Genomic DNA, 24,328 nt, shown 5'->3' on the forward strand with positions numbered 1-24,328 from the left:
TCAAGGCAGCACTTTAATAGAACCTGTCTGAGAACATGAGGCAGACTCAACACATTTCAATCTGCAGTGAGAGTCATTACCCACAAATAGAGAAAACATGGAAGAGTCATGAACCTTCCCAGGAATAGCTGGCCAATCAAAGTGACCTCGTCCAGGAGGCAACAAAAGATCAAGAACGACAAGTAAAGCACAGCAGGTTTTCTGGCTTTAAATAGAGTCAGTGCTCATGGTTTAAGAATAAAATGAGAGACTGAGCAAAACTCACAACAGTGGAAGAGTTCAAGGCCAAAAGAAAACAAAGGTTAGTTTCAGGTTTGCCAAAGGAAACAAAAATAAAACATCTTGATGATTCTGTAAAATGTTGCTTAGAACTACAAGACAAAAGGTCTGTATCCTGTTACATCTGGAGTAACTAACAGCATTTCAGAACAACATTGTCATACCAACAAACATAGTGTTGACCTTTGGGCCATTTTAAGAGCCACATTCTCTTGTAACTTTTCCAGTTCTTTTCACATAAATAAAACTTCAAGTGAACCAAAATTTAGTCTATTTATTGGTCAGATGGTGGGGAAGCAGAATGTAAATACAGGAAGTGGATGCTGTGTTCTGAGTTAGATGGAAATGCGCAGAATTTAGTCATTCATTTGCATTTATTAATTTGTATGTTTTTCCACAGCATCTGAGTGGTACACCAAACCATTTTGAGAATATATTTACTGTACGGCATCCCACAATGCAACTCAAATCTGGCTACAGGAAGGCTTGCTAGCTTTGAGCCATACTAGCTGCGTTGCATCAAGGAACAAACCACTCTAGAGTCCGATTGGACCTCTTCTGTTGTGTTCACTTCTACACAACTGAACAACTCCGCAGCTACTTTAGGGTTGATCGACTTTTCATATCTGAATTCCAACTTTCAGAAGCTGTTCTATTTATTTTTTCCAATTTGCAACAAGAAATTCCCACTTCTGAGTACAAAGTGAAACAACCATGAAGACCTAAAGCAAAATACTAAAATCACCACATTATTATTGATTTTAGGTTATTTATTTTAAAAAATTGCATCCGTCAATAACTCATTGACCTCTTGAAATCAATTAACATGAATTTGTCACATTTAGGCCAAGCAATGTCACTCAAGTTCGATTCAAGTGGTAAAATAGCATCATGGATCAGCGATGGATTTAAGAGATTAAAAGGTTTCGCCCATGCTTTCCATGTTGTTGACACACTCTGTAACGCATTACGGTCATTAGCATTATCTGGCTCATCAATAAGCACTTGGGTGGACCATCAATCTTCCCCTGTTGACCCTCAGAGGACGCTGTCCCGGGTATCTGGCAACCCAGAGCAACTGCGGTGTCACTCCTGATCCTGTCCTGGTGTTTTTTGGAGAAAGAGGGCTTCTGTTTGAATGCTGTGTCTCTTTAAGCACTCCTCTGTATGTCAGCATGGCGGCTCTTTGCTACAGTGGTCTTGTTTGTCGTGTCTGTTGACTTGATCAGTCTCTGAAGGTTTCTGCGTGGGGGCAGATTTTGGGAGAAAAAGAGATGCCATCGATTTTCTCTTGAGTTGGAGGCTTATCCTGTATCCGTCAACTTCAGCAATGTCTTGTACAGAGTTATCATTTATACATGCAGTGTAGGTGTAGCTCTGAGTGTGTGACAGTGTAAATGTCGGATATGGCAGTGTCGGTGCCAGTCAGCCAAAAGACTATGGCGGTGTCAGCGTATGACAGTGTGATGTGAAAGAGTGCCACAGTGAATGACAATGTCTGCACTCAGAAACCAGCAAGCTGTCTCAGAGAGGGACCGGTGGAAGAAACGAAAAAAGACAGGAAGTAGAAAGAGATGCTACAATTCATCATGTAGGAGGTCTCCCTCGACGTTGTCCAAAGCGCCCATCAGCAGCAGGGCTCCAGTGGTGTTATCTCTAACACAGATGATGAACGGATGGTCGGCGTAGAACAGCTTGGGTCGCTCTATGTTCTCCTCCTCTAGATCAACGTCCTGTTCACCAGCTGCGGGATCGAGCTCTAAGGAAGCCCAGTGGAGGGCGCCACCGAGGTGAAGCTTCCCTTTGCTCTTGTCGGACATCCCGGAGAAGTCGGCTGCCTTCTGGTCCCAGGCGTCACTCAAACCCAGAGAAGACAGCTGTTTCTGGAATTGGACGAAAACACAAGTGAACAGAGTTATCGGAGCATGTTGAACATGGACATAGAAGAAGAGGCGCCACATTGACTTTGTTGACCTCCCTTGGCATCTTCCATATTGTGAGTACAAAGGTCTCCATGGAAATTAGTATGCTTTTAATTATGCTTGGTAACCAGAATTAGACTGAAGTGTTGATTCATCTGACTTAACTGTTCTTTAGCTATACCAAAACAAATTCACCTTTAGGTCTAGCAGTGGCTGGCACTGAGACTAAAAGGAATATTATCTGCAAATCAAAATAAGAGAAAACCTAATGAGTGTGTGTGCTTAAAATCCACCTAAATTACAGTAATTTACCTTGGAACAAACAGCAAACTACTAACTTTAGCATAGTGCTTAAACTGCCTTTAATTTTGCCATTTTGTCTCATCAAAAAATACTATTTAAGGGGTAGAAGTGGAACCCTTAATTATGGATGTATGGCTAGAAAAATAGACATAAAAAAATACTTTGAGGTTGAACAGAAGGGACACTTGGGACTAAAACAGAGAGCTCATCAGCTAGTGCTAGCTAGATAAACACAAACCAAAACATCCAACATCAAAATACCAGTGGAGACACTGGTAAATTATAAGGCGGCTTTAGTTGCTATAGTATCAATAACAATTATTTCATTGAGAAGCGTCTAAATTGTTTTAATATGCCATTAAAAAGAGATGTAAGTAAAAACTAATTATTTTCAAACTTTACATTGTTTAATATCTTAATATACATGTTTCACAAAAAGATTGAATAAAAATGATTTTACATGGACTTTACATGCACCTTTCCACACAAATGAACACATTAAGTGCGTTGCCCAGGGGCACATCGACATGCAACAGGAGAAAGCTGGAATCGAACCACAATCTCCTGATTGCAAGAGAACTACTCCACCCACTGACCAGGGGTATGAATAGTTTGGAGCTTAACTGTATGTAAATATAGAAATTATTGTAGTATTGCGTCTTCATTGACATTTTGTTAATTTTTTCCCTTATTCATTTACAGTCCAGTTGCTAAATCCCCAGGATGACTGGGTTTGCTCTGAAGCCTATGGAGCAGAGCGGCTGCGTTTTCTCCTCTGTGCATGTTCTCAAATCAGTTACCCCTGAATCTCCAGGCCATCCGACTCGGAGACGTCCTGCAAAGTGTATGCAAACAAGCAGCTGCCAAGACGCTGATAAATTATGTACTCAGGGAGACCAAACGACGAGTGGGAGGGAAAGAATATTTTAAAATTTTTATGATGCTGTGACATTCAGAAGTGGAGACGTGCTCCTTCTCCTGAACCTCGTCACATGATTAACCTGAACTCAACGCACCCTCCCAAAACAGTAACTTTTCCGACGGGGGGCTTCGGCTTGCCGCTTACTGACTGAGCGTCCAAAAAAACCCGGGAGTCGGGAGGACACTGACAGTTGCCCTTGTTGTGATCTGGCAGAACAAAGTAGGCAACAGGCCGAGAGGAGACGGAAGGAGGAAGCAGAGGATGAATAATTTAAGAGTGATGCCCCGTGACCTCAGCACCTCCTTTGTTTTGCCTCTGATATGAATTCCACAGAAAGTCGCCGGCGTGACAGGTAGTTTATCCTCCCGTGGCAGAAGGCCACTCACAGTGACAGGCTTCTCTGGGGGCCACATGAGAGCATGTGGTTGAGGTGTGGTGGTGGGAGGGGGGCCGCATGTGAGGCCGCACGGACCCATGTGTGGAGAAAGCCGCGGAAGGAAGCTGAAGCGGAGTCGGGAGGGTGACAACGTGATTTTCTGGCACGTTTTAGACTTCAGCTGAGTAAACCAAAGATCTCTCTTAAATCATCTGGATGGGTACATTTTCTGTGCCTCCATGACGTTGTCAGGACCGATTTTGGAGATAATCTATACAAATTATCTGCTTTTCTACATAACTTCTTGCAGAAAAAAATGACCCTGGATCAAGAATTACAGGGATATTCAGATGTGTCCTTAATACAAATCCTCCTTCCACAGAAACTCAAGTGCCACCTCTAGCTCTAATGCACTTCTATTGTGTTCATCCATTATTACTCCACTTTTTCTCTTTCCTTTCCCCCGCCACCACTACATCACTGTCTTCCTCTGCTGCTCCGCCACTCGCCTGGCGTCGCCCATCCTTCATCTGACCCTCCGCCTGTACTTTATCCGCTTTTTGTTCCTAACTTGGTATGTTTCCTCCTCACCTCATTCTTCTTTGACAGGCCTGCCGGTGCAGTTACTCTGTGCTCTAGCAACTTTTCGGTCTCCATTTCAAGCTTTCTTATTGTTGGGGAAAACAGCCGGTTTCGCTCGAATTGTCCAAGACAAATGACAGCGCATGCGGAACGGCTTGGATTGCTTTTTTGCCTATTCTTCCAGGGTTTCTGATAGTTCATTTCTTGGTTTCCATGAATATTTTAAACATTTCTGGTCGAAAATAGTAAATCACTGAAGATTTCTTTTTTTTATTATTATTTTCTCTAAAAGGTTGCATTCATGGACAGAAAACACACACAAAAACATTTAAAAAAACTGAGGATGTAACTAACTTTTTAGAAGAAACTAAAAATAATTAAACTGGTATTTTGAGTTCTGAATCTTTTGTGGAAAAATCTAGTCATAAATTACAAAAATTTAAAACCCAAGTTAAAACTTTTTAAAATTTATTCTCAGTTCACTTTTGCCAAGATGATAAACAAAACTCACCTAGGTCATCTGCCTTGACATCTGCATTTATATTCACCATTCCTTACGAGGATTATGTCAAAGTAATTAATCTAAGACGACCAAAATTAAATAATATTTTTAGGTATTTATACATTAGCTCTATTTTAAGTATTACCTTAAGAGTAAAGTAATACTTTTAAATGCCAGACAACAAAAACATCTACAGAAATTGTTGCATTTACATTTTCTTTAGTCTCTTTTTCTCATGTTTAGTAGCCACTGTAGACCAAACATGAAAAACAGGCCATTTTCATGGAGGTAAAAACAAAACAAAAAAATGAACCAAGACAAAATAAAGGGCAATATTTAATCGGCTTAAATATTAAATGAGCCAAAGATCATCTTGTGGCTCTGGAGCTGCAGGTCGCAGATCATTTATCTAGCAGATGGAAGCTGAGATCCTCTCAATACTGATGTATCTGAAAAGTTCAACACCTTCACTTTAAATTAATTGTTTATGTAAAACTGGGAACACAAAAAATGAAATTGGTCCAAGCAACTAATTGGTTACAGTTTCTCTACTTTCATCATAAGAAATTGATTTAACATTATCTCTCCAGTACAGGGGCCAACGGGGGCCAGCTCTAGGGACACTGGCCCCCGTTGGCCCCTGTTTAGGACCGCCCATGCTCAGATTTTGTTTTAAAAACTTGAGCATCGGTATGTTTCAGTACACTTCCTCTAGTGGGACTCAAAGTAAAAGTCATCAAAAAATTGAGATCTTCTGGTTAAGCAGTAATTGAGCAGCATTAAAAGTTTAGTTATCAACATATGGAGATTTTTATTCTACATTTACCAAATTTAGCATCCTTATTAGAGTCTGTGTAGTTGCATTTTTTTTTCTTTTTGCCAAGTTTGGTGTTGAAATATTTCAGCCATTAAAACTGAAAGTGAAAATTACCAACATATGTTTAAGCAATACAGTAATACTGTCCAAGTTCACACACTGCAGAAACACAAAATCAGTCATTTTTGTCTAGTTTGTAGAGCAAATATTTCAGTACACTTGAATTAAGACAAAACTGACATGTAAGTAACTTTTCAACAAGATATAGTAGCTTGTTTTAAGTCAATTCCTTAATATTGATGAAAAAGTAAAAGTTTGTCAGATCATTTTACTTATAACAAGATTTTTTCTTATCTCAAATAATCTGCTAGTAGTACTTTTTCATTAATGTTAAAGAATTATCGACTTAAAACAAACTCCTATAGTACAGAAGTGCAGTACAGGATAAAGAGTGGCATCAGAACCAAGGTCCTTAATGTTTATTTCAAAATTCACTATGACATAAAATAAGCCAGTCTTTGCTTTTTATGAGGATTAGCTCTTGATGTATTGTCTCATTCAGGCCTTAAATGATATAAAGTTGGAATAAAATGACATTAAACTAAACTTCATTCTAGATAAATACGATTAGAGTGCTGCTTTTGATTGTTGTTGTGTTTGAGTGAGCTATAAAAGCTCAGTCGTTATCCACTCTTGAAATATTTCCGTCATTTTTCTAAATTATAGTAATAGTCCAAAATATTTGTGCAAAATTGCAGGACCTTTCGGTCATCGGTCAATTTTGTTAAAGGTAAAAAATCAGCCACGTTTAGTCACCTGCTATGCAATCAGTGTGTTGACTTTTTTTTTTTTTTTACTTTTCAGCAAAATGAGTTATTTAAAGTAAAATCAATCACGTAAATTACAGTCTGAACTCTAGAGTGCTGAATCTCTTGGTCACTGGTCAGTTTTGCAAAAATAAAAATCCACTAAATCCAGAGACAGCTTTATCACCTGCTGAATAATCAGTGCACCCCTTTTCTTTTTTTTTAAAAAGAAAAAAAATTACTAATATTTTTATCATATAAACAGTACAAATCAACTTCAAACGACAAGGTCGCCTAATCTGATAATCCTTCACATTCCAGCAAAGCAAAAAAATATATTTTTGCTTAATTGTTTTTGGAAGCGGCGAAATGTGAAACCGAAGGGATCAAGAAGTGGCACGGGGGACGAGATGTAAGAGAAGCCCTGCAGAGGTGTGGCACTGCATTATTTTGGGAGGAAAAACCTCTGGGAGGTGCTCTTTGGCTGCCCTTTCTCTTCGGCGCTCCGCATGAATCTTAGATGGAGGAGTTCTGGGAGGACTGCTGATGCCCCACAGACAGAATCCACGAGGCATCTGTCTGCGAGTGAGAGCTGGAGGAGCTGTCAGCTGCCGGTTTCTTCCTCCTGTGAACATCTGCAAGGCCTGTTCGGCACGCGGCACTGTGAACGCTAACCAGGCCTGAGGAAGCAAACCGTCAGCCCCCAGGCACACATAACCCCCACCATCACATTATTTCACCTTAATAGTTGGACAAACTAAGTAGCTTTTTGTATTTATTATAGTGCGGGGGTTGTCGAAAGGGCAGTATGGGGCACCCAGGACATGACAGAGGATCTGTGAGGAATCACTGCAGATTTTAAAAGCGAGCCTTAATTATGGCTCGGCGAAAAAGAAACGGATCAAACAGAGAATGTTAAGGAGAAGATCTTTTTTCCGCTGCTGCATGCAAACTACGCGATACGAACTGGGAAAAGACGCCAAGATCAAAACCTAAGAATTACAGGATAATGACTGTTTTCACCAACAGACAGCTGGTGTATCCTGTCAGAGAAATTAAAGTGAAAAAAAAACAGGTAAGCTGAAAATTTCTTATGTAATTGGTTTATTTGCGGCCCCATTTGTACCATTTCTTTTGTTTTTTAATTGTCTTTTGTGATGTTTTATATCTACAAACTGCATATTGCATTTTATTGTTGTTTTTTTTTTTTTTTTGGAATGGCAGCAATGAAAGTAGAAATTTTCCCCAAGGGTATAATTAAGCATTTTTTGTTTCCAAGTTAATCTGGCAAAAACTCCCTGCTCAAAATAAAAACTGACATCTGTCAAAAAAATGAATCTCTTGCTAATTCTTTGTACAAATATCTGAGAAAAGGCAATCAAACCTAAAAAAAAAAAAAAAAAAAGATTTCAAGGAGATATTGAGTGAAGAAGCAATGGAAAAAAAAAAGACGGTAAATTGCATAAAGTCCCAGAGCAAAGAGGGCTTTATGGAAGTAAGGCTAATTTTAAAAGTTTCTATCAAGCCATCTCACAATTTTAGAGATAATTTTCAGAATTTTGCTGAACAGTCAAAGTCCATTAACAAAAGCCTTCAACAGAGCAAAATAATTAGTCTGCATAAAAGACATAAAACTAGTTCTCAGGGGCATACACAGGAGAAAAATAAGCTTCAGTTGCATGTCTTGTCAAAGTGTTACAATGAATATTGAACCTGTTTGCTCTCCAGCAGAGAAAACTTTTAATGGGATTGGTTGTCTGCTACAACAGAACAACCTTAAAACTTTTTATATTAATCAAATGTTTTTGTTGTAGCTGTTTTTTTTCCTTCAAACCCTTTTTTTTAAAAAAAATTAAATAGATCTTAACAAATGTGAATATTTCTTGTCTTCCAGCTGAGATTAAAAAGGTTTCCATGTCCTCGACTCTCGCTGATGAGAAATCTGCTAATAAATTTCTCCTAAGGTTTCTGAGAAGACCACACTGTCCAGGATTTATGATTATGATGCCATAATATTTGTTTGTTCACCTTTTATTGCCATACTGATGCTTTGAGGGAATTTGAAGGCACTTCAACTATACTCCCACTGACCTTGACTTGTGTGTCAGAAGGAGCTGGTATGTCTAAGTGCTCAATAGCAACAATGTCAAGACAGATCGTCTCAGCCTGAGGAAGAATCACTATGGCCATTCTTTCATGACATTGTAGCTGTATTGGCCAAACTGACCACAGGTCAGCAGATTTTTACCTTTTTTTTTTTTTTACAAGATCTAGGCTTAAAGATTATATCTAGAACTTGCTAGTGATTCCTAACGGAGTCGGAAATGTGTGCTGCAAGCTGAATGAGACGAGCTGCTCTGAGTCAGGTGACCCATAACACGCTGGCAGCAGCATCACTAAACAGAAGACCGAAGATCAAGTATGAAAAAAATGTCATTTCCATACCATAAAAGACCTTTTTTCACAAAACACATAAAATTGAGCTGAATCTTTACAAGAATGTCCAAATTTTTTTATGAATACATATGAGAGCTTGAATAAAGTCAGCACATTCCCTAAAGTTCTGACATCACTTTGTGTTGAAATATGCTCCCATGATGTCATATAATGATTAACAGCCAGATTGCAGAATCTACAACTGAGGCCATTAGAAGATTAGCTTTACCCTAGGCACCTTTTAAACCACAAATCTTGATTATCATTCTTACTGCCGTTATTACTCCAGGCCCGTGAACTGTGCTATCAGTCTGATCTGCATATTTGTCTTCAGTCTCAGTTTCCTGCGGTTTATTATTCCAGGGTGTTTAAGAAGAAGCAAATATGAAGTAGCGCTTTGACGCAAGAACATATACAGAGTTAAGGGAATTAAAAGAGCAATTTTAGTAGTTTGTCAGCATGGAAAGAGTTCTATAAATCAAATGAAAAACAATCATAGCAACAAACCTGGAGACAGACTGTCTCTGCCTCCACAGCTCACACCTGCGGTTCCTTCTGGTTCACCACTAACCATCCGGAGACGCTGCTCTAAGCCGCTGCCACCTTGAACAAATGCAGACACGTTCTGCTTAATTCAGCGCTGCCCATAACATCCTGAGTGGGTGGCTTAAAGCATGCAGCGGCTCTGGCATCATCACGGCTTCATTTCATGGAGCTATTGATGATGCGGGCTCAGAGGAAGAAATAAACAAAAAGCTCTATTTCTCACGGCTCCCTTAAGACTTCAAAGCCTCTCTCTTCCTTTATTGGATCTCATCAGCTCCACTGGTGTATTATCTCCATGGGCTTTTACCTCTTTTGCATGGTCAATATGCTCAGTGTTTCATTCAACTCGTTCGCGTACACACAAGAACAGCTTGTTTTTATTCCACAAGGCCATATCGGAATAAAAAAAAAAGGTGAAAGAAGGGAGCTTTTGCTTTTAGCGAGCAGCTACACAAATGAAGCACATCTGGTTAATTCATACGTGGGTCTGGCAACGATACGTCGAAACAGCAGTCCCCTCGACACTGTACACGGCGGAGTGAGCTCTTGTAAATATTTGATGCCCTCTTGACCTCATTAGCTATGATTGAGTGAGCTCTGTGGCGCACACTCATATGTCTTAGTCACCGGCTGGAGATCCAGCCTCAACATTGGCCATTAGTGTGTGTGTATGTGTGTGTGTGTGTGTGTGTGTCCTGGTCAGAGGAGGATCACTGAGGGAAAAGGGTGGCTTATCGCTGACCTCTTGTTAAGAGGGCTCTTCGTCTCCGACCGCGGACCCCCGACGTAATGTGCCCTTCGGAGGAAAACACCACAAATTGGAAAACGTAGGAAGAAAAAAAAAAAAAAGGAGAAAGCTAAATTCAACCGCTATTTATAGTTCCGTGTTACGCTCTCCACCTCGTCCCTGGGCAATCTTTGACCCCCACTGCCACCATGCTCCTCCACATCTCTCGCTCACTTCCCTGCCGAATGTCACTTCCATTTAGGTCAGAAGGGCTGAGATACACTTGCTCGGTGATAGCATATTAGAGGAACATGTGAGTCCCACAAAAAAAGGGAAAGGATTTAGATCCCTGTGACTGATAAGAGGGCGAGGACAGGGGTGAAGCAGGAAATGGGTGCATCTGGATGTGGGGAGGGGGAGCAGAATCTGCTCAACCTGACTCAAAGGAGGCTGATTTTGTTTGCTCCCATATACGGTCACACACACGGCACACACAGACATAACAATAATCATCTATTTGTCCAGATGCTGCCCTCTAATCTCAGGGCTATGGCCGACCCAAGCGCTGACAGACAGAGTGGTAAACAGAATTAACCAACGGTGATGAGCAATTATTTGCCAGACCCAGTTGGAGGAATAACCGTCAATGAAGACATGCCGGGCTGTCACCGGCCGGAGGGCAGAGCAGCTCAGCCTGATTAGAAAATCTCACGGTATGGTGAGAGCGCACGACACGGTAAAAATCTCAGAATGTAAAACATGATCAGCTGTAATTTATACTGCTGTAATAACTGCATTAACATATTTGTTATTACAGTTATCTATGACATCTATTTACTCGCATTTGACAGACGTAATGCAATATGTAGACACTACTGGGTTTGAGAGACTTAGAGGTGTAGCTGAGAATCAAATGTTTTACTTTTGTACTTGTTTACTAAGAACAATCTTCACAAATTATAAACTGTTTAAAACTATAAGAGTGTAAAATATTTCAGTTTTGTATGTTGTATGGACATAGTCCTACATATCGATTCATTTGACAGATTAACCCTAAACGTAATATAATTAAGGGATTATATTACCTGGTTAATATTAGCTAATACGACATTAGCTGAAATTACATTAGTTAGCATATCATATTACCAACAGCTAACATGATATTAGCTGATACATTATATCAGTTAATATAACAGCTGACATAATATGCTATTATATTAGCTAACTGCTTACTAGCTGTAGACTTGTAAGGAAATATGTAGTTGGCTTCGTTCAGCCAGCTGACCAGCAGTGTAACATGTAGGAGATCAGCAGCACTGTTAGGCTGAGTCTTTTTGTCTGGCGTCTTATTGAAACTGCAAGAACAGTACGATTCCTGCGAGAGATTTATTAAAACCTTGGTATAACCGGATAGCGGTAACCTGCCGGAGCCTTTTCCATCACGACTCATCAAACACACCTAGGCTGTGATGACTCAGAAAATCACAGGCCAAATTTGAGTACATAATCAAAACACTGATTCATGTATTTACAGGAATTACAGCTCTTTTTTCTTTCCTTCAGCCTGACAAACTCTTTCATGGAACAAATGGAGATATGTGCAACAAAAAGTTTTTTTCCTCCTGCTTTCTGAAGCCGGGCCACAGCCGTGTCAAAAAGAGTTGTTTCAGGCCTCAGCACTAGATTACAGCCGCCTCCTCCTCCCCCGGAGCGTCCCGACAATGTTAATGTCAAAAGCTTGTTCTTCAGGGCACGGCCAGCAGAGCAACATGGCAGCGTAGCTCTACAGAGATGTTTGTCAAACTGGAAACGAGGGCAGAGCAGATTTCATTAGTCCGTGATGAGGTTACAGCGTGCACACGAGGAGGACATGGTAATCGGTTTCAGTCAGCATGCCCTTCCTCTGGGGAAAAAGCTTTTACTTCCATGTCATCTGTATACGTCTGGTCCAACTATTCTTCCAGTCTGTCTTTTTTTTTTTTTGCTCCTCATGTCTTTGTCACCATCAGCTGCAGTTCAACATTTATAGAGTTAAAGTTGAAACTGAATATTTGAGAAAGGTGAGAAACAAAGTTGGATACGGGTCGCAACTGCCTGTTGTGTGAATGCAGTGTAAGATAGTCCAGAAGGCCCAAAGGCAATGAAATGGTTCAAAGCCACACGTTTTCAATATTTGTGAAATTAACAGATAATAAGTCCTGACTACTCTTCAAACAGGTTCAAGGTTAACAAGTACTCAAATGCTCAGAATGTTTTAAAAATGCACAAACGAAACCCGTCTGGAAAATCTAAATCCGAAGACGTAAAGAACTTTGCAAAGAGCAGCAAACTACCGAAGCTCATTTATTTATAGATCTGGCCACAATTAGATAATCAGATGTGTTTGATTTGCTGCACCTGGCTGCTGCTTTCCCACTTAAATCCAATAAAAGCAATGGAAGCGTGGTTAGTGTCAGACGTGCACAGCATTTCTGTATAGTTTGTGAAAAACAAAAATCATAATAGTGTGGAATCTATTTTTGAATTTGTGGTCAGATTTGAAAAAAAATAAACATGTATTTACTCTCTTTGGATACTTTAGACAGATTGTCTCACATACTTTTTCCATAAATAGCAATACAACATTTAATTTATTTAATTCTGACTTGGTATTTTAAAAACTCTCAGATCCTTTCAAATTGCTATATCTTTTAATAAATCTTTTCTTTTCTCTTTGCATATGTTCTGGTACTGTACTATTATGTATTTTAAACATAACTTGCAGGGTATTACTGTCCACTAAGTTGCAAAATTTCATTCATTTTAAGTTTATTTGAAATACAAAACAAAAAGTTTATACAGTAGATAATAAATCTTGATAAACTTGGGTCATATTTAATTTACTAAGGATGTAGATAAAAATGACTCCAACCTCAGGAGAATAACCCTCCAGCACCACCTTCCTTCACATCTGAAATTGCAGCATATATAATCAAACTTAAGCCACTCTCTGAATAAGTCAAAACTTTTGTAGCATGAGCATCGCTGCTCAGAGACAAACTGTACTGGAATCCTATTGAATTAAAGTAAGTGCTTTAAAATATTACAAACATGAACTAGAAACAACATTATTTTGGTTCATGCTTCAACATGCAGAAGCTCTGTCAACACTGCTGAAAATTCTTGCACAATTCCCATTCTGAAGGTTGCTAAAAGTATGGAATAAAAACATTTATGCTCATAAATAGCACTGCTCCATCAGAAAACTGTGAAAACTGTCATACAGCTAACATCGGTGCACCAACCTGCAGACTGAGTGAGCTGGTGATGTTTGCCTTGGGCAGAGAAAGGGCCACACCGGTAACGGCGGTTCTCTCCAGCCACTTTGACAGCAGCTCTGGGGTCAGCAGCTTGTCCAGCCTGGCCAGATTTTCCACATGAAAGGGCAGCAGGAGCACAAGGCTGGCCTTGTCTCCCCACAGCGGCGCCTCCAGAACCTGCACCATGTTGTCAACATCTTCATGGAAGCGATACCGACCTGCAGGAGGGGTGAGAGAAGATCACAACATTGAGGACAGGAGCATTTTATATTTGACTAGTTCAGTGCTGAAGCTCTCAGCAGACATGTTTATTTTATTAAATTTTTTTTTTACAGCCACTTGAGTTTGCGTCGTTCGACTCAGCTGTACTCCAACAGGAAGCCAGACGTTCAAGCCGGAGCCATAAAGTGGACTAAGTTTCTCTCAAATTGAAGACGACATTGTAAAAATAGCATTAAAATGAGCACAATGCATCTTTCTGACGTCTTTTACTGCCTTAATGGCACAAATTCACTCTGGCTTGTTGTTGTTTGAAGACAATCCATAAAATATAGAGAGCATGCTTAATAAATCATAAGGTGCACCATGATAAATGGGTGGGAAACAGATTGGACCTTACAGAAGCTGAATCTCTCTTACTTTCAGTTATTTAGCATCAAAAAGCAGCCAGCTGCATGTTTTTATCTTTCATGTTTTTACCTGCTCTGTGCATCATAATCACTTTGGTGTATTTCTTCCCCAAGAAGGTGCGGCGATCGGTGCTCTCCTCGCTCAGCTCCCTCTGCCACAACCCTGAACACACAACCACATCTTAAACGCAGGAGGAAAAAAAAAAGCCATGAAAATCATCAGGCATTGAAAGTTGTAGATGATTAAAGGCACTCAAAAGGACATGACATCCCTAAGAATACATGCGGGCCTCTTACAGCGACACAGAGCATGAATTATCAATCATTTACTGCCAATTAAACTATGTAAACCTCTCCCAAAACTGCTGAGTTTTGCAGAGGCTCTTATAGAGTCCAGAAGGCCACTGTGTACTGTTCATTGTCCGACACGTCCCACTTGGCCCTGCTTACTCCCCCCATGACAGCTGTCAGTTTAAGAGGGGCTGAGAGCAGTGGAATTACTGTTGTAATAACCTCAAAACACACTTTCAAAGCCGCTGGACCATCACAGTGTGTGTGTGCCTGTGTGTCTAGGTTGACAAAATTATGACCATTTGGGCCTTTGTGAATGACACTTTAGACTGGCTTTGGCAACAACAAATGATGACTCATTACTGATTAATCTTTTGGAAAAATCTCCGCTCTCAGCACACAATGCTGCGGAGAAAAGAGGTCCAAAAATGACAAGTGAGACATTTTGATAACTTATCGTGATCAAAGGGTCAGATTAAAAGGAGTGTGAAGCATCATGTTTTGTTCCCATTGTTGGACGATTGATCTGATTTGGAGGCAAAACGTACGCAAGGTGACATTTTACAGATTGAAGCCCTTAAAAAAGACTGAGAATAAAAACTAAACTGCCTCCTTTTGGCTCTTTGCAGAAAAAAACTTCAGACAACTACAGCATGTTCCAACAATGAAAACAATTGAGAAAAGTTTGCTTTTGCTATGTGTGTTGTTTTGACCTTTTTACACAATTCTTGCCTATTTCAATTAGACTAAGCAAAAAAGAGGAAGACAATTTAGGAGAGAAACATTTTCAGATGAATGATAAACCTCCTTATCCGAAGACGCCTCATCTTTAGATGTATTTTTATATTCCTTCATCTTATTTCATGTTTTAAAAGTCCAAGAGAAAACCAGAATGTCGCTGCTCATTTTACAACAAAAACAAAAAATGTAAACTAATTGTAACCTTTTGGACGTCAACATTCACCCATTGTAGAATAATGTTGAGTTTCAATGAGACCCCCACCAGACAGCCAAGTGTTGATGCCATCTTTACCATCAATACCAGATGATGCAGATTCTACACATACAGAGGATCATACCGGAAGATCTTTACCACTTACTAGATTCTTACCTTTAATTTACCAGGTAAAACACCTTTGAGATCCAGATCTCATTTTCCAGAAAGACTACCATTTCCATAATTCACATTCTAAAAAAAACAACATTTTAATTTGTGCAATATTTAAATAAGGCTAACAATTGTGCCCTCCAAAGAAATTGTAGCTTTTTGGCAGGAGTTCCTCTTTCCTTCTGGTAATCAACGTAAACATTTAAAGTTTACCGGTTGTAATAAAAGACAATGTGAGACATATTTGGGAAAACTCACAAAAAGCAAAAGTGGAAATATGGAAATGGGTTGATATCTTGAAAAAAAATGATTTTGTCCAGTCTAAAATACTCCAGTCAAATTCTTAAAAGCTTTACCTGATGAAACTGAAACTTGACACAACTATCCAACTTTAAAAACCCTTCTGGAAAAAGGCTTGATGGTCAGACTGGTCAATGCTAAAACCTCAACTCTATTCACATTTGCTGGATAACATGAAAAAGTCAGCTGGTCACATACTATGTATGTATAACTCTGACCCATTCTGAAGATGCACCTTAATTTTAAACTCGTGTGTCCTATTTTCATTTCTTAAAATAGTTAAAGTGATTAACTGGTTCATAATCTCACGCTGGAAATTTATTTGCAAGTAAATCTTTAAAAGCACAAAATTACTGACATTTATGCACACGAGTGAATAAAAACCTTAGACTGAAACTGTGCTTCAACTTTCAGCAAAAGTCCAGACTGAAATCAGTGAGAGTGAGCACTTTTTCTCTGATTCCTCGTCAACTTCTGATTGCGTGGCGAAGTGGGCTTTCAGAAGCTATTATTTGAGGACAAATATGCAGGAACTTGTTTCCCCCCCATGCTGTTGCATTAGCTTGTGTAACTTTGCCTCTCCTGTTCGTTTCACTGTATTATTTTCTTCCACTGTCGCCGGTATTTCTCTCCAACAAAACAAAGCCTGAATTAATTAATCAGCATGTACAAGAACTCCGAAGATGAGCTTCTAAAGCACCAATATTTCCCTTTCAACCATGTCTGCCAAAGTCCCTTAGTTTACTGTTCTTAGTGTTTCGCTCCTTAATTTAACCCTATCCAATCCACCCAGTGTTTCTTTGTCTGCAACTCATTCACACATCTATTATGGTTCTTAGTTAAAAAAGAAAGAGTTCACCACCAACCACTGACCTGATCCTCCTTCTAGGAAGTCTACATTCAAACAATTATGACTTTGTTCCCCGAATAAGTGAACACAATCAAGCTAAACTGCTAAGCAGCAGCTCCTCTTCAGTGTAGACGTTGCAACTGACTAAAGAATAACATAAAAAGGCTGTCTTTATATCAAATGGATGTTCTATATAAAGTCAAAGAAAAGAAAAAAGGCTGCTAAAATAGGAATCTATATTTTCCAAATCGTTTAATGTCATCTAAACGATTGACATTAATTGATTATAAGAGAAATGTTGCAATTCTGTATATTCTGTATAGTTAGTTGTTTTTAACTCAATCAAAAAATTATAGTAATCTGTGAACTATGATTATCCACATTAAGCATCAAATATTTCAGCGTGTGTTGCCAGTACTTATGTGATTTTTAATAAACTCAAACTCTAGATACAGATCTATTAACAGGGCCCAAAAATTTATCAATTCTTATTGCAATTTTAGAAAAATTGGAAAGGGCCTAAAAAAACTTATTGGTGCATCTTCACAGTTAATATCACTGCCACCGTTGTACTTCTACCTTGAACTGCAATCCACTAACGATTATTTTTTACCTAAAGGAAAACTGGCACCTTGTCAGAGGACAATGCCCAATCACTGCCATCACTAATTTAGGAGCCTGAAATCAAAAACAAATAAATAAAAGCAGCTAGTAGGGGCGAGAAGCAAACTATCGACCACCTCTAAATTGCGAATCAACACTATAGGAATCCAATTTTCTGTAATCTACTTTGTGTGCCGTCATGGTCTGAATAATCTAATTTATACATTTCCACCACAAAATTAATGAACCAACGAGAGTTGCTGCACAGAGAGAAAAAAAAAAAAAAAAAAAAAACTAATTTCATAATAGAGTTGAATCCTCAAACAAAGAAAAATTAATTAAGTTGCTTATCAATGCTTACTTTGTTTAGAGAATTTTGGAGGGGGTTCTCAACCTGTCCCCACTTCAGCTGCCGCTGCCTAATAAAAAGAATACCTGCAGGGGGAAAACAGCAGCAGATAGACGCAGATAAAGACGCAAACAGGGGACGAAGGAGGAGGAGGCGGGTGGGGGAGATAAGGCGTCTGATAAATAACGACAAAAGCAAGAAAAACAAGGAGGGATGGCACAATGAGAACAAATGTAACTGAAGAATATATTTAACACGTTATCAGATTTTCTGGAGAGTGGAAACAGGAGGAGTTGCATTGACACATTGGCTTTGAGACTGAATTCCTTTAAGGTCGTCATGAAAACGGACAATAAGCCCATTTCGTTTGGCTAGCAGAGAAAACTCCCACTGCTCCTTTTGAAAGGAACGTTTCACCTTTAATGATGCATCTCTGCTGCTACAGCAGAGTGCTGATAAGGATTAGATGGATATGTTTTGGGAATGAAGCTATTAAATCACAGATGGAGGTTCTGATGGACTGGATTGGAGTCTGAAACAATGACAACTTTCCACCACTGCAGCCTGCCACAAAAGAACAGAGCCGAGCTGTGCCGCGACAGGCTTGGAGCGCTCCAAGCACAGATGTTAGGCATGACGGTGAGGCAGAGGGTCCGGGCACTTGTTACTCAATTATTTAAGACGACATATCACCCCCACCCACACCAACGCCGCAAACGCCAATGAAAGATGGATTCGCTCTCAGCGACGGACCCCAGAATCATCCTTTATCCGCAGCGTCCACCAGCTGGAGTCCAATGCATCAAGGACGCGCACTCTGAGCGCAGGTGGCCATGCTGGCATGCAGCCTGCAGAGGGTATGTTGCTGTTTGAGCAGGAGAAAAATGGTGCCATGTTCACATGCGAGGTTTTTTCATTTTTTCCCCCCCATTCAGCGCCGCAAACGGGTCCAAAATGAACAGATTGGATAATTCAACATGACTCTGCTCGGTGCAGAGACGCTCCAGTGTTTCATGTCTATTTTATCCAAACAATTATACTGGAGGTTCGCCTAAATTCGTCCATGCATTTTCTATACACACTTATCCTTCCTCCAGACGGGATTCTGGAGGAAGGACAGGTGTCACAACGCAGAGACACACACAATTATCTACCTCGGATTTATAGATTTGATTTATTAGGGCGGAAAACCAGTTCAGTACCTTACAAAAACGTCCATACGTATCGAACCTGTCACATTGCAACCACAAACTTCAATGTGTTTTACAGGCATTTTATATACTTGGAGCAACACAAAGTAGTGCATAGCTATACATTTCTTTTACTATTAATTTCTTTTAAATAATCTGATAATTGAAGTGTGCGTTTGTACTCAGCTTCTCCAAATCAACACTTTGTCGAAAAAGGGTTTCAAAAAAGGGATCTTCTGGGTTATATCCATACAAGTTCACCCAATCCAGAAACAGAAATGTTTTACCCCGTTGGACCAAACAGAGAAAATCTGAACATCAATTTTCAAATCCTGTCAGAGATTCTCAACTGGACTTCTGCCTGGACTTTGAATAGGCCACTCAAAGCACTTGAATTGCAATTCAGTCTCAGGGATGAGCGATATGGACTTCAAAATTTTATGACATTTTGTGGTCTATGTATTTACTGCATCACATTTCATAAGTAGTAGATAGGAAATTAAAGCACATTCACAACCAAATGTAGAAAAACTAATTAGAAAGACAATAAAAAGAGCAAAAGAAGAACAAGATTGAAGCTACAGAGAAATTTTCACCAAATATTGTATGGACTGCTGAGACAAAGGTCCATAGAATTGGATGCTGACTGTTTTGAACGTCAGCATCCAAGTAACATCCGGTATAAAACTATCAGTATTTAAGAACATGAAGATCAAACTAACAGTCAAACATGGTGGTGCTGTGAAAATCCATGTCCAGTCATCAGTTTGTGACTTTAAGCTCAAGTCAACTTGGGCTATGCAGCAAAACAAAGATCCAAAGGATACAAGGAACTCCACCTCTAAATGGCTAAAGAAAAATCAATAAAGGTTTTGAAATTAATTAGTCAAAATGTACGGTCAAAATCCCTCTGATGTGGCTGGATTAAATTTATCCTGCATAAAAGAATGAGCCAAAATCCTGATTTAAAAGACTCACTGGCTGGTTTTGAAAAGTCTAAATAGCATCTGTTGCTACGAAAGGTGGCACAACTAGTTATCAAGTTTAGAGAAAAGTTCGTTTTTCACAATTTTTATCAAATGCTCAAAATTCTGACATTATTTCAAATTTCCATCAACCTTTTCTACTGACATTTAAAAATGTTTTTAATATTTTTAATGGAAAAAATTTGCTTTGATCTTGTGTTTGTTGCTTCTACCTCTTCTTTGGTACTTTCCCCCCTACAAACTATTTTTTTAAATAAACAGATTGCCCCACCTTAACTTGTCAAGATGGCAAAACAAACTGGAACACACCTGCTCCCCAGTGTGAACATGCAACTGGAACTGGTAGGGTTAAGGTGTGGGCAAAGAGGTTGAAAGAGGACCGACCCAATCAAAACTCAGCACACTACTCTGCTTTACCTTTCAAATGAAGAGCATTTGTCAGGATCATGGCTCCAGCTTTAGCCTTGATTTCTGCCTCCAGAAGAGCCATTTCCTTCCCACTGAGCGCAGCCTCAGCCCACTCACGCAGCTGCTTCAGGTCAGCCTTGGCGTCCCCCTTCCCCATCGTCCGGTGCTGCAGCCTGAACCGGCTCTGGATCTCCTTCGCGAAAGCCTGACTGATGGCAGGAGCCTGCTTGGTGAACACACCAGAGGATGCGTGGATCTGGAAGCTAGTCCCGTTAGCTTTAACGAAGCTCTCCAACGCCATGGAGAGAAGTTCCCCAACCGCCTCTTTGGTCCCAGACGGAGGCTTGAGAAGTTCTCGAATCTGCTCGGCAGTTTTACCCGCCGAGCCTTCAGACAGCGCCTCAAGCGAGGACGCCAAGAGGAGAGGGGAGAAGAGCGTGTTTACAGAGCCGGGGTCAGAGCGCAGGGCCTGGTAGAGGCGCACACCCAGAGGCCAGCTCGGGTCATTCACAAGAGGACGAAGAGAGGGGCTTACTGAGGCGGCGGGGCTCTTTGATGATTTAGTGGTGCTGCTCTGCACCAGGAGGACAAGCAGAGAAACCAGGAGGCAAACGGCGAGTCTGAACAGCATGGCGGGTCTGCGGCAGAGCACAAAACGATAAGGGAGTCTCAGGCTGTGCTCATTGCAACCTTCAGGAATTTCATGTGACAAACGCATATCACTGCAGAATTATGAAAGAAAATGACATACAAAGAGATGTACATTAGTATTCAGCCCCTTTCAATCCGATACCTCGAAATTAAATCCAATTTAACCAGCTGCTGTCAGAGATCAGAGTATGGCAAAGTCAAATCAAGTCAAGTTTATTCGTATAGCACATTTCAGCAATAAGGCAGCTCAACGTGCTTTAAACACAAAATATAGTAGAGAAACCAATTATTAAAAAGCGCTAAATATTACATTTTATTTACATCAAACATGTTGATCAGTGTTCTGGTTAATAGGGCTGGATGGCATGGCTGAAAAAAACTTTCCATATGAGTCAATAACAATAAGTATAAATTAGTTTTTTGTGTTAAATATTTAAAATACTGCCAAACTGGAGGTGTGACCTTTCCTGTTTTATCCACAGTTTTCACTCCATGCTGTTTATTTTTAAGCTGTTATGAGACAGGGGGGCCAAACTTAAACTGCTGCTGCGCAAGTTTCTCAACAAGCTGTTGCTAGGTAACCAAAGAAAGAGTGACTGAGTAAATTGGTCCCACCGGCCTTACCCAGGTGGCTGTGAGAGGTTGAGCAGCTAAAGCCTTTCGTCTGCCTACATCCCCCAGAATGCTGTGCAAGTCTGGGGAAAGGAATTATTGAATATTAAATATTCTATCAGACATTTTCGACTGATATCGATCCCGAGTCCATCACAATATATGTTGTTATTGATTGACATGTACCTATTTCAAAGGTACATGAAGGCAACTCTAAACAGTTGGGCTTGTTTTGCAGTTTTCTGGAAGTTTGTTCCAGATTGGTGGTGCAGCATAAAAACTATGCTGCTACGCCATGTTTGGTTCTGGGGAGACCTGAGTGGTCTGGAAGGCAGACACAACAACAGCAGGTGTTTACTGACCCGTTAAATGATTTTATAAAAACAAAAGTATTTAAAGTCTGTTCTCTAAGCTACTAGGAGCCAGGACTTTAGAAAAAAGGTGCCAACCTACAAAAACATGGCCGTCCACCTTATCTGACAGGAAAAGAGAGAATTAATTATAGAAGAAGCCAAACAGCGTAACTCTGGAGAAGCAATTAGAGCCTGGGCTTGTATTTCTTATCAGGAAGGATTTAATGCCACATAAACTGCCCAAAGCACTTCAAGAAACAACTTTATTTGAAGATCAACATGTTTTGGCTTGTGACCTTCAGGAAATAATCAAGAGAGGCATTGAAGAGACCCGTCGTAACTCTGGAGTAGCTCTACAGAGAGCCACATGGTGGAGTCTGTCCAAAACACAACCATTATTTCATTAATAGCCCCCTCCACAAGTCTGGGGCTTTGGAAGGGCGGTAAAACGAAGCCATTGTTGAAAGAAACCCATAAGAAGTTTACGGCTGCAAACATGGCAAAAATCTGAAAAGCTTCCAGGGAGGAAAGAATACTTGAGCAGTGCCCTGTATGTGTGCATTACGTGGAGGATGAGAGGAGTGCACCCCTCTGAGTTACAATGCAAGCAGAAGAGTGCAGCTCTATTCTTCACGCAACCCGGCGTCCCTTTGAGCAGCTACTTTAGCTCGCTGTTAATATTTGAGATAAAGCTCTATAAACAGCCTGAGGGTTCCCTCTTCGCTGTTAAAACTTCTACATGCGCAAAGCGCTCCTGCAGAGTCGCAAGCAGCGAACTGGATTTTTTTGTAAATTCCTCCCCGCTTGATAATTATCTCTCCTGCAGCGCCAAAAAATCAAAGTACGACAATTAAGTTTGATGAAGTTGCAAAAAGAAGAAGAAGAAGAAAAAAAAACCTTTTCAAACTGAACAAGCGGGTGAAATTGATACACTAAAAAGCATTCATGTTGGGGGGAAAAAAAGGAAAGAAAACCCCGAGTTATTGATTGTGAGGAGACGGGAAACATCTGCCGTCTGGTTCTGCCTACTCTGTTCTGATTTCCAAAAAAAAACCTCCTGACGACAAACAGAGAGGAAACAGAGGAGAATGGCTCGATTTGTTCATATTTACCGTTAATTAATTCACTCGTCTCTCCCCGCAGCTCTTCTTTCTTTCCACCTGAGCCTCCGGAGGAAGTGAGAAGTGGGACCGAACCGGAGGCTCAGACGTGGCAGGAAAGAGAGGACGGATTTTTCCTGCTTTTCTAGAAACCTCCAGGCTCAGCGGACCGCAGTGAGCCAGACTGAATCTGAAGTTGAATAAAAGTCGGCGCAGTTTCCAACTTGCTGCAAATGGAAGTGTTCCTATTGTTGTGTGCCTTTAATGAAGTAAACATGGCGTGTTAGTCACTTTAATGGCAATTTAAGAACTGAATGACTAAGGCTACAAAATCTGTATAATGCACGACTTAAAGCGATAAGTCGAGAGTGTGGAATAAATATTTGCTCAATTCATTTGAACTTTGCTCACGTAATAAACCTGTTTCTCATAGGAGGAGGCTGCAGTTCCCCTATTTATTCAAGCGGGGTCACTACTGATCTTCTCCTTGCCTCGGCAACCCTGGAAGAGTTTTCTTCTTTCTAGCCACTAAACGTGACCCACACCTCGGTGCTTTTGAATATTAATTTGCAAATATGACGCAATTTGCGATCAGTGCCACTGGTCCTGATTTGACAAGGCCGGTCCAACGCAGAATGTGGCCCTGAGCAATTTCTGATCTGCTCAGATATTGGACATAATCTAAATCCAAAATTATTCATACCTTATGCAGATGTAGTTATTATTATAATATTATTATTATTATTATTTCAACATCAACTTTTATTTCTGTTAACCTTTTAGCTTTTTCCATCTAATATCATTACAGTAAATAATTGCAAATTAATTCACATTTATTTTATACAAAAGCGTTCCATATGATAAAAAAAAACATAAGTAAAATATATTAGTTAATTATAAGTTAATTAGTGCTAGCTAAATATTTATCATGTAAAAATTGTTTAACCTGTGGCTGTATGTTGAACTATGGGATGTTTGATATGTTTGCAGATATCAAACATCCCCACAACATGATGCTGCCATTGCCATGTTTCACCGTGGGAACAGTGTGTTGACGGTGACGTACAGTGTTTTTGTTTTTTTAGCCAAACATAGCGCCTTATAGCCTAAAAAGTACTTTTGATCTCATGTGATATGCCATATTTAAAACGTTTCACAATTAAAAGTAGCTAAATCAACAGATTTCCTCAACTCTCCATGGCTGCTTCTCTCTAGATCCACCATGTCAGTTTTTGAGGGTGGGATGTTGTTTTATAACCTAACCCTGCTATAAACTGCTCCACAACTTTCTCCCTGACCTGCCTGCAGTGTTCCTTGGTCGCTATGATTTGTTTTCTAATGTTCTCAGGCCTTCACAGAGCAGCAGTTATCAGAGGAAAGG

General features: G+C 40.1%; 1 protein-coding gene across 1 annotated transcript; it reads right to left on the reverse strand.

Annotated features, from left to right (window-relative positions):
- On the reverse strand, positions 1 to 23,140 carry serpinh2 (serine (or cysteine) peptidase inhibitor, clade H, member 2). Its single transcript, XM_028039386.1, has 5 exons — positions 22,960 to 23,140; positions 20,241 to 20,869; positions 14,217 to 14,309; positions 13,503 to 13,735; positions 1 to 2,162 (listed from the first exon to the last, which is right to left on the reverse strand). The coding sequence occupies exons 2-5, from the start codon at positions 20,860 to 20,862 to the stop codon at positions 1,857 to 1,859; spliced, it is 1,254 nt and encodes a 417-aa protein (XP_027895187.1). The 5' UTR covers positions 20,863 to 20,869; positions 22,960 to 23,140; the 3' UTR covers positions 1 to 1,856.
- Positions 23,141 to 24,328: the final 1,188 nt, after the last annotated feature.

This window comes from Xiphophorus couchianus, chromosome 14 (genome assembly GCF_001444195.1).
Source record: "Xiphophorus couchianus chromosome 14, X_couchianus-1.0, whole genome shotgun sequence".
In the NCBI taxonomy this organism is placed as follows: Eukaryota; Metazoa; Chordata; class Actinopteri; order Cyprinodontiformes; family Poeciliidae; genus Xiphophorus; species Xiphophorus couchianus.